This window comes from Microtus pennsylvanicus, chromosome 14 (genome assembly GCF_037038515.1).
Source record: "Microtus pennsylvanicus isolate mMicPen1 chromosome 14, mMicPen1.hap1, whole genome shotgun sequence".
Lineage (NCBI taxonomy): Eukaryota > Metazoa > Chordata > Mammalia > Rodentia > Cricetidae > Microtus > Microtus pennsylvanicus.
The window spans coordinates 33772675-33790194 of NC_134592.1; the positions used below are offsets into that span (position 1 = coordinate 33772675).

General features: G+C 40.6%; 1 protein-coding gene across 7 annotated transcripts in view; it reads right to left on the bottom strand.

Annotated features, from left to right (window-relative positions):
* Positions 1-17520, bottom strand: part of Pcnx1 (pecanex 1) — a 145354-nt gene that overhangs the window by 56744 nt on the left and 71090 nt on the right. For 4 of the 7 annotated variants that reach the window (XM_075948283.1, XM_075948284.1, XM_075948282.1 and 1 more), the window contains exons 8-10: positions 15003-15187; positions 2456-2546; positions 886-943 (exon numbers count right to left, since the gene is read on the bottom strand). In XM_075948283.1, the coding sequence (XP_075804398.1) occupies positions 886-943; positions 2456-2546; positions 15003-15187 (334 nt within the window). The remainder of the gene's footprint in view (positions 1-885; positions 944-2455; positions 2547-15002; positions 15188-17520) is intronic. The other 3 variants (XM_075948287.1, XM_075948286.1, XM_075948285.1) reach the window with 1 other exon arrangement.

Here is a 17520-nt window from a genome sequence, read left to right on the forward strand (position 1 = left end):
ATATTGATTGATACTTCTCCAAACATTTTCTTATCTATTCTAGGGTTTCTCCATTCTGGCACTATCAATGCTTCTGGCTAGATAATCTTCATTATGGGGCTGTGCCCAACATTACAGAACGTCTCTTGGCACCGCGGGTCCCTGTCTATAGTTTACAATGGCATTCCTACATTCATGTCAAAATGTTTCCAGACACAGTCAACACCCACTGGCTGCACACTGCTCTACGCCTCCTCACAGCCCCGGCCTTAAATCCTGCTCAGAAGTCATCTTCAAGCAGTCGTTAGGCAGATGCTCAGAATAAATCCACCCCTTCTGCTTTCCAACTTGATGGCAAAAGGTGTGTTTTAAAATCCCCATTTTCTCCCAGACAATAACTTTCCATATAATGTTACTCAGTTTTCCACCAACACATACATTAGTCAAATAAGTGAGTTAATAATTAACAGATAGTTAAAAACCAGCACCAAATTATATTATTCAAGGTGAAATTGCGGGATACAATAGTTGGCTCGCAAGCTAAGGCACTTGCTGTCAAGCCTAAGGCAAGTTTGATCTCCAGGACCCTTACGGTGTGCTCAGACCTCCCTATGTGCACATGTTCTCATGCACACACAAGTCCACACACCAATGGAAAGTGGGCCTTTTCAGACCTGCAAAGTATAAAGCAGTGTAACTTCTGACTCACACATACGTATGGCTAACTGAAGTCTGGGAGGGTGCAAGACTCACGGTGACAAAACAAAGGGGATTTTGCTATAATTTCCAACAAAAGTAACATTTGTAATTTCATTAATTTGAGTGATTTGATGACTAGTTATATAAATATGCTTTTCAGATTGAATCTAAAAATGTACCACATTATAAAAAAATGAGAACACTTACCACATCATGTGGATAAAATCGAACTGAGGTAGAACTTGATACATGAGAATCCGTGTCACTAAAATAAAATGAAAAGGATTTTAGGGAATAAACAGCTTATTAAACAGTGTTTTTTGTTTGCTTTTTTAGGCAACATTTATACTATCTTCATTCTTCCACATAAACATCAAAATCACCATTTTCCTAAGTTGTGACCCAGAGCACTGTGTCAGCACCTGAGGTCAGACCACCTCTCCAGATGACTGAAATCTTCAGATCTCAATTTCCCATCAGTAACGTCCAATAACAGTAACACCAATGACAGTGCCTCTATCACAGGCTCTTAGACTTTGTTTAAATAGATAAGCTAAGGAAAGCAATTAAACTGATTGGAATAGTACAGACAAAATAAACTTAATCTATTACATAAAACAGTCTGGCATGTGCCAATGCAGTCAAGCTCTACCACAGTTCCAGCAGATAGGACGCTCTTCTGCTAAGTGACTGGGTGGTACCCAAGGCTCCACCATCACAGAATCAGCAGCTAAACTAGTAAGGCTCCATTGCTTTAAAAGGCACTTGAAAAGAAAAGTGAACCACACAGAAGCACATGGCCTGTTATTAAATGGAAGACTTAAATAACAACCAAATGGCCTTTGGGATTTTAAGTCAACAATGGAAATATGATTAAATTTTAGGGAAAAAAAATCAATACACTCTATACTATAAGGTTCAAATATCTAATTTATTTGTATTCTCCTAACATTTTTATTACCTTGCAAATTCCTTCCTTGAAAGAATATAAAAACTGAAAACTGTTTAATAGAAGAAAACTAACTTTTGAGTCTGAACTTCATTGTAGCTAGTTTTCTGATAAGCTTTTTATATCATGCAATATAGCGAGGGCATCAGATATCTAGTTAGATCTGGAACCGGGCAAACTCTATCCCGTAAGATTTAATGAAAATTTTTACTTAATTATTTTAAGACAGAATAACATATTTTAAATATGGTTCTCCCGCCCCCACACCAAAACGTCAACAGAAAAGCCCTTAATTCTATGGAAACAAAAGCATTATGATTAATAAACTTCATATAAATGTTTTCAAAATAATTTGTATCGCACATGGCAACTTTCAGTCAGTAACAATTCATTATAACTCTGAAAATAAGTGAGAGAAGACCGTGGTTTAAAATAAGATAGCCATATAAACAGGGTAGGTATAGCCACTCCACAACACATACAATATTCCAAAACGTCACGGCGGACACCAGCAGTGTGTGCAATGTTTTTGTCTGTTAGAAAAAATACAGCTTATAGGGCTGGAGAGATGGCTCAGCGACTAAGAGCGCCGGCTGCTCTTCCAGAGGTCCTGAGTTCAATTCCCAGCAACCACGTGGTGGCTCACGACCATCTACAGTGAGATCTGGTGCCCTCTTCTGGTCTGCAGGAGCACAGGCAGGCAGAACATTGTATACGTAATAAATAAATAAATCTTTTAAAGAAATACGTTTTAAAACATGCTTCTCTACTTCAAGAGTTAAACCTTTAAACATAAGTCACACACACTCCTGGTGTCTCCACACCTACCAGATATTGGATGCTCTTCTTGCTGCTGGTTCGAAATTCACAAGTGACATGTCACAGCCACCAGTCTCGTAGAGCGTAGATGAGAACTTACCTAGCAAATGAACAATTTTGAAAAGTCAGGATAGCCAGAAGTTTTCCTTTGTGATATACTAAATTTCCTAACTTTTTACATTATTAAAATTCTACAATCCGTTTTAAAACCACAATCCCCATGCAGTTCAGAACAATGAATGGTAAAACGGCAGCACACGTGATCAAGTATTAAAAGGAGGAGACTTGGGTCTGCTTCCTTTTTCCCTCCCAATTAAAGTAACTGTGTTGATGAAAGATTTAATGTTCAGAAGTCGCCTGCCTGAATGGCCCTATGCAAAGTTACTTAAAGGATGAGGCAGTTCAATCTTCATGAAAATAAAATGGTTATTTTTTATTTTGTTCATAAGAAATTTTGAAAAGTCAAATGGCTCAAAGGAAGTTAAATAATGTTGGTGCTAAACTATTTAATAAACATCATTAGTAATACAATGTTTCCATAAGAGTTGTATAAACATTTAGAAATGACAACTGTTAAAACCAACTAGCTCTATAGAATCTAAAAGGATTACAAATTAAACTGACTACAATGTACGTAGATAAAAACCTATCTATGGGAAGTTGAGCTCAATCCCATCCCCCACTCCAAACAAGCCCTGCTACAATGTCCTACACCTATAACCATGGCCCTGTCTACAACACTCTGCCTTTCTATCCTTGGAAAGAACAAGGAAAAATAAATAAAATGAAAAGAAAAGAATAGCACAAAAGTCCAGCTGTCTCAAAACAAACTCCATTATATAAAATAGTTTCTAATAATGGTATCTGAAAACAGAAACACTGCTTGAAATGTCTTCCCAAGGCTCATGGCGGTGTAACTATGATGGGGAGGGTATATAAGTACCTCATATAAATAAATCTGAATTGCTAAGAAGCCAGTGAGGTAAGGCATATACTTGGGCAACTACATGGTTCTGTCCAGGCTTTGAGAATTTATAGCTGTTTGTTTGAGAAGCTGGAATTACTGGGATTCCACCGTCTCATACCCAGGCTGCCTTGAACTCCCTACCTACTCAAGGATGGCCTGCAGTTTCTCCACCTCCAGAGTGTGGGCACTACAGAGGTGTATCTCCACATCTAGTTTATGAAGTGCTGGGGATCCAACTCAGGGCTTTGTACCCACCAGACAAGTACTGGACCAGCTCTGCTACATCCTAGTCTTAAATATGAGCAATCTTTACAATTTTTAAAAATTAAACTTAATCTTTCACAATTTTATATATACATATAAATTATTATACAATGAGTTCTTATTTCTGCCACCCAAAATAAAGACTCTTAAAGGGAGTATTTCAACTAAATGCCAAGGTGAAAGATCAGATTTCTCTACATCCAAAATGAAAACACTAAATTACAAGAACTTTTAAATAACAAAAGACCTGCTAATATCCTGATATTATAGTTAAAGACTTACAGAACATTTCAGCTGTCACTTCATTTTTAACAGAACTCTATCCCAAATATAATTCTCTGGTAAATAATAAATCCTTGATTATATTCTATTGGTCACTAGATAAAGTATGTGAAAATTTACTATTGCATTGTCTGTCAGAATAATACAATAAGGTAAGTCGGGAAAACAATTCTATGAAATACTCATTTCAACAGAGACAAAGAGGGGAAAACTCTTCAAGTGTACAATAAAGGGGAAACACGGCGACAGGGACGAGCTCCAATACTTTAACCACTACAGTGAACATAAAGGGGAGAAATACTTAGCCCACATAGTAGAGTTTTCTTTTCAAAGAGTGGACATGGACTGCCCGAGACTGTTTTCTCTCCCCTTTCCAGCAGTCCCGAGTAATTAAAAAAACCACATAGTGGCCAAAAACGAGCTGCTAAAGCTGTCACCCTGCTTCCGTCTTAGGAGTCCCTGAGCACTGCCCTCACGAACGGCAGAGGGGGCTGCACAAGTTGTTGTGAAGGAAGCAAGCAAGCGACGGTGTGTGTAGGTCACCAAGAGAGGAATGCACACGCTGTCACAAGCCACGATCTGTACGTATTTAGGAGACCAGTTCATTTTGTACTCAACAGTTCAAATTACTTCAGGGTTTTCGGAATATTTAAATTTACACAGAATTTCAGAAATGTGTTCGGTCTCCATATATTTAAAATTGTATGTCTAGACAACCAATCAACAAAAGATACTATCTTCGTAACTGCCAAATGCAGCAGTGAGCAACATGAATTTAAAATAATTTAAAAAAACAATTCACTTAGGAATATACATAAATACATATGTAACAACAATGAAAGGAAAAGACACCAGAAGCCATGAGTTTGAGAGGAAAGGGGGATGCATGGCAGGGGTTGGAGGGAGGAAATAGAAAGGGGGAAACAATGTAATTAAATTTTAACAAATTAAAGTAATAAAATTTAGACATTTCAACAGAAACATAAACCATGTCCTAGAAAGGAGATGAGCAGACGGGCAGGGCTCCAGCGGCACGGATCTTCTGGAGAAGGTAAGTCTCCCGCCCGCCTCCCCTGCGGAAGGGAAGCTTAGGGCCAGAGCCCCGGCAGTCTATGTGGCAGCACACCCACGGAAGCTCCTGCACTGGCTTCTCCACTCACAGCATGCTGCTAGTGCTGCATTTTATGCATGACACAAACACGAGGGGAAAGCACACGAGAAATACACAGCTCGAGGATTCGGTGGAACATTTACAGCAACGCACTAACCCAACAACCTAGCAAAGGGCAATCTACTCCCCAACGGAGACAGAACTATACACTGCCACTTTGTTTATAACAATATCTTCAAATTTTAAACTTTAAACTCAAAATGTTCTTATGAATCCATTTAATATCTAGCAATTAAACCCCCTCAAAGTGCACATTCTTTCCTAATGCAGAGAGCTGGACATCTCTGCAGAACGCCCTCTCCATCCCACAATTACCCATGCTTGAATGGTTCAGGCATTATACAAGAAGAAAACGGGTCAATCTGTGACCAAAACCCACTAAAGCTGGGATTTCTAATTTGTAAAAAATGATATTCTCATCCACAAGGCAACCTCTAAAGACAAAAGATAAGGTACCCAGCACTTCCACCAATGAATACTTAACAATTAATGCTACTGCCAACAAAACTCAACTTGTTAATCATGTAAAATCTTTTCTACACAGGAAAGCTGTTCAGCAACCCAAGTGTAGAGCGTGAAGCATGAACAACGGAGACCTAATGTCTAAAGACTGAAGCCAGAAACGGCAGAGCAGAGATTCTAAACATCACGGCACACCACTTGCAGACATGGGGCAGTAAGGAGACTGACTCTCCAGTGTCTTCATCTGTAGGACACGCAGCACACGGTGCACAACAAGCGGCGACTCGTAGGCACAGACGCTCGCTCACCTTCAAAACCTCGGCATCCCTGATGCTTGCTTTAGACACCTGTATGCTCTGGGAGGAGAAGGCTACTAGGGCCAACCTCTCTCTGCTTCTCCAGGACCCAGTAACAAGAGCTGTTTTCCTTTCCCGGACCCTTCTCCTTAGACTTCTGAGTCTGCTCTTCCCTCTGGTCCTCCAAGCCTGAACCTGACACGTGCTATCCTGGAACCTCCCACTTAGGAAGTGTTTACACTTAGGGCAGAACAGGCTACAGGAGGGGAGAGATGTAAATGCATTTACAAACTTGGTGGGCCACACACTCTCAGGAAGTACTAATGCGTCTGGTCTGCTCCACCTCTCTGTGACTGAACTATACATTCAAGGGAGAAGGCTTCAGGGAGGCTATGGCTTCCTGGATGGCAGCTCTTTACTTCCATGAGTGCTGACTCTAAGTCTCCCAGATAGGAATGACTCACTGTCTTTCTGCTGACAGGCTAATGGGTTTGTGTCTCCCAACACCAGTGGCCTGCGAGCTTTCTCTATGAGGAAGCAGGTGACAAACGTCTCAGGCTGTGTGTTCGAGAGGCTCTTTTGTCAGAACACAGTCCAAGAACGAGGTTGCTCGAGGGAATTCTGAGTGCTTGTGAGAAAGCCCCAAGAAAATGAAATAAGAGTCTAAGTGACCTTAGTTTCTTCAAAACACAGAAAATTCTTTTGTGCCCCTCCCAGGTGTCGTGCACAGGAGTGAGTTCACTTCAGATTGTGTATGACAACTGGAGATGGCTATTTGTTTACATGCCTTTATGGGGAAACATGCTTTTGCCATGAGTGGCTTGGCAGCCACATGCAGCTTGCCCTTGTGATTGTACACTTTACTCATGTGGTTCTTTTTCACCCCCAGAATATGAACTGTCTGATGCTCTGAATAAAGCTGGCTATTGCCATGAGACTTTAATTGACCTGATGTTTAGGCCCCATCCTCCCAAGTTACACCACCAACTACAATAGCAAATACTCCTAACATTCAGGTCTGTCACTCTAGCATCAAGTCACCAAACAACACACAACAGAAAACACACATCCTCTAGCTTATTTACAAAACCAAGTGTTGGGCTGGAGAGATGGCTCAGAGGCTGCAAGCACTGGCAGTTCTTCCAGAGGTCATGAGTTCAAATCCCAGCAACCACATGATGGCTCACAATCATCTATGAGATCTGGTGCCCTCTTCTGGTCTGCAGGTATACATGCAGGCATAGCACTGCATACATAATAAATAAGTAAATAAATCTTAAAACACAAGAAAAACCCAGCACCAAGCAGTACTAAAGCCCACAGGCTGTAGTATACTAATCTGTATTCCATCTAGACCCTGAGTTTCAGACGTCTAAACCCTTTAATTCCTTTGAAAAGATTTTATTTTCAGTGTGTGTGTGTGTGTGTGTCTGTGTGTGTGTGTGTGTGTCTGTGTGTGTGTGTTGAGTGTGGGCTGAGCACTTGAGTGGAGTGCCTGTGGAAGTCAGAAAAGGACATCAGATCTCCTGGAACTGGAGTTATAGGCAGTTTAAGCCACCAACCAACTACACCAACCAACCAACCAACCAACCACATGGGTGCTATAAATCAAACTAACATCCTTTGCGAGACCAGTAAACACTCTAAACTGCGGAGCTAGGTTTCCAGGCCAACCTCAATTCCTCAGATACAACAAAAGTCAGCTTGTAATTTCAAGTTTTATTATTCAGAACCAGCCCTTTCTCCTGGAAAAAGCAAGGCTGTGACAGGGCTTTAGGAGTGTGACGAGGAAGGCAGGTGTGAAAGGCTGGTTTAAAAAGGGCTGCGGAGGATGCTGAATTACACAGGGATCTACTGCTTGGCAGCAGACGTGTGACTGGTGTGTTTTACTCAATGGGCCCCACGCTCAGGTTCCAATTTGTCTTATTTCCCTGTTAAGGCTCCAGTCTTGCTTCTTAATCCCCAGATCAGCTGAACTTTCCAAAAGCCACACACAAACTCACCCTCTCTGGTTTCATCATCTACCCACACACTAGTTCAAAGGGACACACACTGTGGTGGTATTATGATATATGGAGTGGTCAAGCAAGCTCAAGGTCAAGCAAGCTCAAGGTCAAGTCACAGCAGAAGACACCTGCAACTGACAAACGAGTAGAATCTAAACTACGAAGAAGACCAGCAACCTAGTTCTTAGACATGACAGAAATACTGAGATATTTGTGGTATATACATGCCCCGCCCCCAAATTATGAGATGTCTACCATCCATAGTCACAAGAGAGAAATCCACATTTCAACCACAGTAAGATGCCATCATGAATCCATCAGGGTTAAACATGTAAATACCAATGACAGCTAAACACCAGCAAGGATGGAGCAAATGAACTTGCTGGTGGGAATACAGAATTGACTTGGTTGTTACTGGCCGTGATGGTAATACGTGTGGTGTAGCTACAGGAGGACATCAGATGTCCTGCTCAATCACTGTCTGCCTTGTTCTGTGAGACAGGGTCTTTCACTGCACCTGAGCTAGACGAGGGACTAACACACCCCAGTAATCCCATCTCTACTTCACACATGTGCATGTGGCTTCATTCAGTTGTTTACATGGGTGCTGAGGATTTGAACTCAGGTACTTGTGCTTGTACAACAAATGCTCTAAACCACTGGGTCATCTTCCTAGCCCTAATTAAGAGAGAGGGAGAGAGGGGGAAAGGAGAAAGGGGAGAAAAGAGGGACAGAGGGATTGAGCTAGGCTCAATGGTAGTAGAGTACTTGCCTAGCAAACTCAAAACCCTGACTTCAATCCCCAACATCATACAAGAGAGAGAGAGAGAACCAGTTTAAACACTGTTTATAATATCCATAAATTAGGAATTACATAAGGGCTCATCAGCAGGCAATCGGATAAGTCATATATAATATGCCCCACAACAATGTACTACTGATTGTAAGGAACAAACTAATACAACATGATGAGCCTCAACAGCCGTGTCATGGAAACAACACAGGAGACCACACACAACCCACTGTATCTGCTTCCAGGAGAGGGAAGACCTCAGCGACAGAAAGCAGAGCAATGTCTGAGAATGCAGAATGGGGCTTATGCCGTGCAGGAAACTGCCGGAAGACAATGAAACAATGGCTCATCAAGAGCCAAAGGTGCTACACACCTAATCCAGTTCTCAGTTTGTGCCATATTATTGACAAGGGGCACCAGCCCTTAAACTGATGTACAGCCCGAGATGTTTCTTATCCTCAAATTCTAGGGCTCAAGTGCCCTTCCCACATTAGCCCCCTGAGTAGCTGAGACTAAAGGTGTCCACTACCATGCCCACCTCAACTCTCTTTTTAAAGCTTGATTAGTCTGACACGAATTGTTTTTTTCAGAGATCAAACAAAATAAGGGATGAACATACTTTTCCTGACTCTTCTTTCACAAAGCTGCTTAGAACAAGTGAGGAGGGCTACAGCATTGCCAGTGAAGAAGTGTCAGCTTGTCGGAGTATGGCCATGCTACGCTCCCCTCCACAGCACCTGGCATGGTGCTGCACCCAGCTGGCGATGTCAAATGCACGCTGGATGCACGAGCTTCAGAAGTCACATGTACTTACTGGTGTGTCAGAGTTGACTTCCACAGTGGTCCCTGGAGAGGCAGTATGACTGACCTCGGCAGGATATTATCCAGAGATAATAGCATTCTTGTAACAACTTAGTATAGAACTGGTCTGGCTTTCTGAGAGTACGCTAACTTATTCTCCTTTGAAAGGTCACGAAAGGTAAACCACAAAAGCCAAGTTTTAGGAAAATGTCAGAAATCAAGCATTAATTTTACGCATTGGATACACATTATTATTTCACATTTCACACTCCCTAATGCACCATTCCACTTAGGGCCTTTAATGCTTAACGACCCTGTAAATATCGGGTGCCTTGCCTCCAGCAACACAACTCCTCAGAAGCATCTGTCACAGCACTACAAAGCTTTGTGTTCATGCTGGACACGCATTCATAACCTCTCCATTATAACAGCGAAATAAGACATTTTATGAAAGGGGAGGGACTAGTGGTTTCCCACTAGGAGAGAGAGGGAGGGGCTGCACTGGGTCACACATGGGGTCTTCCGAAGGGGACAGAAGTACTCTAACTCTAGCCTGTGGCATATTTACAGGAACACCACCTGATAAAACTTGCTGAGCTGATTGTACATGTTAAATGGGTGAAGCTTACTGTATCTACACAATACGTCCATAAAACTGAGGGAAAATAAGGTTAAAAAAGGAATACCCAGGTGAGTCTGGGTGGACTGACGAGTGTCAAAGTATATACACGCTGGAACGCCTACAGAACCCTACTCAGACACTGGGGAATGATACCGAGGATTTGCCATTTGCACCTCATTTTTAAAAAATCTTAGAGGATCCAGAGTATATAAAAGTGAGAAATGTTCCCAACTCCCTCTAAGACACTCAGTGCCAAGAGCATCTTCTGTGTTCTTCAAAACAAATCTGATGAACACTCTGGCCCAAGAAAAAAATGGACCACTCTCCTCTCATATATTGTTCTGAAACTGACCCCTTCTCAGCCAGCTTTCATTGTCAATAGTGTAGATTTATGGGTTGGGGAGATGGTTCTGTAGATAAAGTACTTGCTGAACAAGCATGTGGACCTGAGTTCAAATCCCAGCACCCATGTAAAATCAGGACATGGTGGTACACACCTGTGATCCCAGGAAAGGGGGGAAGGTAAAGACAGGCAGACAGGGGTGCAAGGAGGGGCTCTCTGGCCAGCCAGTCTAGCTGAAACCAGGTTCAGGGTGAGAGAAACTGTCTCAAACACAGTGGAAATGATAGAAGCCTATGTTGATCTCAAGCCTCTACATGCATACTCAAGTATACACCCATACCACTAATACAGATTTACTAAGATCTGAATATTATCAACTCTTTAAAAACTGTTTCATGTACGTGGATGCTTTGCTCACACGTATGCACATATACATGCATGTCTCATGCCCTGAGGTATCAGAGATCCCTAGAACTGGAGTTATGGATGGTTGTAAGCCGCCATGTAGGTGCTGGGAATCAAACCCAGGTCCTCAGGAAGAACAGTCAGTGCTCATAATGGCTGAGGCACTGCACCAGCCTCTACTGTAACAACTCTTATGATCTGGATTATGCAATTTATCACTTATAACTGGTTCTCTATCAATGAGCACTAAAAAGGTCTTTCTTTACAGTTTTTCAAAATTATTAACAGTACTAGGTGACTAAGTTCATTAAAATTCATGTTTATAAAATCTGGGGATACAAAAACATGGACATTTTGGTCTGTGACTTTAACCTGCTCTAAAAAATGACCTGCTGTTTAGCCACCCATTTCTCCGGGCTTGTTGCCATGGACACCACTAGTTTCAACAATATGAAAGGAATCCTAAGGTTTGTTTTTAATTTTAACTCTAAGACTCATGAGCAAGGTCAAGATTTGGGTCTATGACTACATTCATATTTCTTTTTGAAATTCATTTTTGTTTGCATTTTCATGGTTTTGGCTGACCACTGTCCCCTACCCTTTCCTGTTCCCCCATCTCCCAGGCAACCCCCAACCTTTCCTGGTCCCCATCTCCCTGACCTCCATGCCCACTTAACCATTTGGCTTTTCTAGCAGGTCTGTGATCTTCCTTTTATTGGTGAAAAATCCTTGTGATCTTCCCGTGCCAAAGGCTGATAAATGAGCTCCAGGGTCCATCCTCTCACCACGCGTTTAGTATTTACACCATCCCCTAACCAAGCAGCTACTCTCCTGCAGCTCAGAGTTATACAGCAACCTTATCTAGGCCACTGGTGGGGAGGAAGAAGAAAGTAAAAGATACGTTATTTTCAAAGTCACTACACAGAACATCCAGGCTAAGGTGTCTGACTTGGATTCTCCCTCTTCCCCTGTTGCTGGGAAATTTCAACAACCACAGCAGTTCTTTAACCAGGCAGGAAAGACACAAGTGGAAAACAGAAGAGCCAGGCTATCTGCAGGGAATGGCTCTTAGGACACCCTTAGAAAAGAACAGAAATATCATCATTTTAGGCACTGATTCGGGGGGGAGGGGGAGAATCTCCCAAGAATCCAGCTTTCATTCTACCTAACTCAGGCACCTCAACTTTAGTCTATGGCCTTAAGAGTGTGTAACATCGGGGTGCAGACCATCTGGTCTTCATATTAAAGGCCTCTTCACAGTATGTTAGTAAGGGACAGTCCTTGGAGCTTCCGTAAAACTCCTGGAGCAATTCAGGTACTCAAAACTGTTTAAAGTATTACTCTGTAGCTCTTCTATGATAAACTTCTGAGCATTATTTAAGAAATAAAAGTTTGGATGAGTTTCTTGTGAGCATTAAAAATAAAACAAAAACCTCCAATCTGCCAGATACAATATAAACAAGGTTTGAGCTCTCAACAGAGTAACTGAGAGCAGGACACAAAGCTATAGGGACTGTCACTGTCCTTGACTGGTAAGTCTACCTCTAATCCTGAAGAATTTAAACACTGCTGTCCACATAGGCTCAAGTACAGCGCCTTCAGCAAAGGGTTTACTACAACAGCAAGCATCAGGAGACATCTGAAAAGTCAACAGTGAGCTTACTTAACTGACTAAATAAACTATGACCTAGTAATATTTTATTAGTCAGTAATACAATGGTCATTTGGCTAACTTATTAATGCCAGGCACTGGCACATTTGCAATAAGCCTGGGAACTGGCATTACTATTGCCTCCTTTGATATACGTGAAAAGTGATTCAGAGGGAGAGGAACAACCTGCCTAAGGTCACACCGTCGACAAGAGGCAAGCTTGAAGGATCCATCACTGATGGCCTCAATGCACACCTGCACTGACCCACACAGAGACCCACAAACATGTATATACTCAAAAATAAGATAAATCTTTAAAGTGATGTTATGCTCAAAGTTTATCTAGGTTTAAAGGGTATCATTTGAACCCTTTAAAACATATTTACTAACCTTGCACAGAAATGAATTCTATAAGGCAATATTCCAAGTTGCTTCTTTAAATTATATTGCTTATAATTCAGATTCTAAAATGATTAACAATCATGCATGCTAAATAGTGATTTGTATGAATATAAGGATACATGTATAGTTATGTATACATGCATGTCTTTTATAAATATACTGTACGTGTGTATATATACATGCAAAAATCACATGGGAATTTTTTTCAATAGAACTAACTAAATCTGAAAAATAGCAAGCTTTGTAAATATGTCATACTTTTAGGGAACATTCTAGCTAACTTTTCTCTTTATTAACATTTTTATTTATCAGGTGTGTATCTTATTGGGGAAAATTATCAAGAGTTTGTTTTATTTTATGCTTGGTCTATTCGCATAAAACTCTGAAACAGTTCAGAATGAAGTCCTTTACTGAGGCCAATCCACTACCATATGGCCAGAAGCAATTAAATGTGACCAGGACTTTACACCTGTAGATTCACGAATCCTTTGCTGCCAGTAATCTTGGGTTACATGTAATTGGTATTGCTATTATAACAATTATATTATGTTATATTACGTATCTAAAAATTGCCAGTTGAAACCAATAAAGCAACTGAATTGAATTCAATTTTATTTCATCCCAAACATCTTTGAGAGTCTTCCTTCTCTTTCAGGTTACAAACTCAGAAGGGAAAGCTTCTGCATTCAGTGTCCTGTTTTCTCACTGCGTTTAGGACTGCCCGCCAGACATGCAATGCTGTAACCATCACAGTGACCAGTTTGCAGATTCTGAAGATCTGACCTTCACATTTACCTATCTACGACACCTCTCCGTAGTCCTGAGTTTTACACAATGAAAAGGAAGTCAGTGAATAAACAGCGTACCAAGTTATAGTAAACCTAAGTTTGGCTCCTTATTACCATATATTCTTCCAGTTATCACATAAGTTGCAAAGTCACTGTAAGAGAAAAGCCTGTATAACAGGCCAGTAAGATCAGAATGAGTAAATGCTTTAAAGTGAGTCTTACTTAATAACAGACTTTCCTTATTAGATTAATTTAAACCACTCTGAAACTGAGCACAGAAAATCTGGGTCACACAGAGTAATAAGAATCCAAGAGCAGGGGCTGGGAACATGATTTCAGTTGGTAAAGAGCTTTACTGCACAAGCTGAGGCCTTGGTTTTAGATCCTCAGTGCCCATGAAAAATGTCAGGCAAGGTTTGCACATATAACTTCAGAGCTGGGGGAGGGAAGGAACAGATAGGTCCCTAAACTTTTCTGGCCATCCAGTACAGCTCAATCAGCCAGCAGCAGTTCAGTGAGAGATTCTGCCTCAAAAAGTAAGTCACCCAGTGTCTTCCTCTGGCTTCAATAGATACGTGCAAATGCACATGTGCATGAACACACACACATCAACATAAAGAGATAAAACTTTAAAGTAGTGTACAATATGCCAATGCAAAAACCATGCATTCTAAGTAAATCTGCTATTACTGAGGATTTAAAATATGCTGCGTTTCTAAAAATTAACTTTCATAATTTGAGTATATTTATATATTACCTTAACAGATAATAAAATATTTTATAAACTTATCAGTCATAAGTAGAGCCAAGTTGTCCTAAGAACATTACATTTAGGATTATAACAAGTCCTATGGCAGGAGATGGACATATTGCAAAATGCTGGGTCTTACAGCAAGACTGTAGTAACAAGCCTATTAAAGAGCATGTCCACAGTTCCTGTGAAGAACATATTCAAATAGATTTTAAAAATAAAAGTTTTCTCAAAATCACATGATACAGATGCCTGGGAAAATAGGAATGACCAAATTATTATAACAGAACGTTAGAGTTTTAAGAACAGTTACTAGCATATTAGTTGCCTATAGTAATAGACATGCTCAAAAGAAAAAGTAAAATAAAAGTGAAGAGAAATACAGAAAGAAAAAGCAAGTCATTTTCTCACACACATGGCAAACAAACCCACTCAAACAGCGCCCCGATACATAGCTCCAAAGTAAAGCCACCTCAGGAAAGAACTGCAATCGCTGTTACCCATTCGCTGCCAATAAGTTTCCAACCACCGAGATTACACGGGCCTGCATACCAAGTTCATCGTGCAAACTGCTGCCGCCTACAGCAGATGCATGGTCATGTGAGGCTTCTAAGTGGACACTCCCTTTTCTCACCAGCAAGGAGGCACTAGCACTGAGCACTGCAGCCTGGGATGGGGGGCGGGACTGGACTTTGACCTGGGCTGTGGACTGCTGGCCTTGCTGACCATCTTGAAGGCTAGGAGAAAACACGGATTGGGGAGACATTACAGGGAAGAAAAGAGAAAACAACAGCTAGAATGAAATCAATAGAGAACACTGATTTCAAAAATGACACTTTTTCAAATAACCAAAGAAAGAGCCAAGAAGCATTGTACAATTACACAGTTTACACTTGTTCTGGTCGTTACCAATCTGATTCATGGGGAGGAATGCAGTAAATATTTAACAATATTTAGTGCAGCAAAATATCGATGTTAACTGTCAATCCGCAACTTTCTTTCAGCTCAACCCAACTGGGTACTAAAGAGGAAGAGCAGCAGGGGGCGCTCAAGGACATGGCTCGGTGCTGAGCTCCAGTGGGTAAAATTCACCAGCATGACTGCTATTTTCCTCTAATGTCCTAAGATCACAGATTCAGATACACAATAAAACCAAGTTCCTACACATGTGAAAGCCAAAGACTCTCTATCAAATGCAACCAAAATACAAGGGTAAGCAAAAGAACATCACAAACTACTGCAGGAGAACCAGAGTGTGTGGCCGGACCGAGTGATACACGATGGCCACAGGGATCCTGGAAGGAGAATTATTATAAAGTACTACTTGTAAAAGCTTCCATATTTTGAAAAGGCTAAGAGTTACAGATAAAACATATACAACAATTAGATTTTTATAACCAATTGCTATTCCTTTTTTCCAGTCCATATTGAATTCTCAACTAGAATACATTATTTTAGAAAAATCTTAGTAACTGGAAAATCTTAATTTCTCAAAGGATATTTTAGTGTTTTATAAATTGTTTAAAATTTCAAAAATTTATATTTTAATATAAATTTATTTTATTTATAAAACTTAATTTTTCTATGTTATTTACTCCTTTACTTTTATGATTATTTAAGATAATATGGATTTTATTATTAACTTTTTTTTTTTTTTGGTTTTTCGGGACAGGGTTTCCCTGTAGCTTAGAAACCTGTCCTTGATCTAGCTCTTGTAGACGAGGCTGGCCTCAAACTCACAGAGATCCACCTGCCTCTATTATTAATATTTTTAATAGAAGATTTATTCTAATTTAAACTGTTGAAATTGCTGAACTGTTTTAACTATCACACATTATTCTCCGCACCATGTCCCAGCATGTTACACTCGGTGAATTTAAGTGTACTCTGAGAAACTCCAAAGGCTGCCACTAAAACAACTAGAACAAGAAGGATGTGACTCAACATGGCCTGGGTAGCCTATTATTTTAATAATATCATTTTCTACTAAATTCTCTCTGATCCTTTGAATCCACTGCAATTGTCCCTCTGGTTTTTTGGTTAAAAACAAAACAATGGAAACAAAAAACGTAGATACTGTCGACTGGCGGTGAAGTAAAAGGCTGAGCTGCGGCTATGGCGATCCAACACTACACTCTCTGGCACACCAGTCCCCCGGGATATTTAACTAAATTTTAGCTCTTCATCATGACAGTTGTATTTCAAATACAACAACCACACACCGCAGCTAGTACAACCAAAGCGATCAGCAGCACACAACGACTGCCTGCCATACTGGACAGCATGTATTAAAGAATATTTATCCCATCACGCAAGGCCTACAAATCAGCAGGTTTGATTCAGAACCACTGAGCGGTATGCATTCTAAGCCGGGTGCAGGAGTGCATCTACCGTGAGAAAAGCGAGACTGCGGCTCACACTGGCACTTCCTAGCCATGCTGCAGAGCACTTGTTTAGTAGTTTCCTTGGGAGACTTTCCTAGCAGCTGCTAGTCAAGAGAGGCCTGTGAGAGGCTAGCCATGTAGCTGAGTGGCGGGGCCTTTGCCTACATGTGTCAAACCATGGGTCCACCTCCAGCACTGCAAATTTAGAGAAGAAAAGATGATCATGTTAATTAAACAGTTTTATCTTCTACACATGGCTGATACATCCCTCTTCATCAGAAGCGATCTAGACTTTTCCATGAATCTTATCAAAATGAACAGGTTTCACACAAGAAAACAGGAAGAAGTCCCAGGAAATTCAAATATCATGGACTTTCAAATTCAGATCAAGCTTACAACTTAACCAAAGAATTTGTACTCAAATTTTTCTATCAGTTTTTTTTTTTTCACTCAAAGTCATAAGCAAAGGTCCTATCACAGTTAGTCACATTCTAATGTGAACGGGCCTGGGACTATCCTAATCTTCAAGCTATGGATGCACAAAGTCTGCACAAATACATAAAATGTTTTCAATATTAAACGGTGCATGAGCGTCAACTCCCAAACAAATGAAGGAAATTAGACAAAATCTATTATTATAATCATTGTACTTTAAACATCAAAAGTCAGTAATAAATGTTTATATC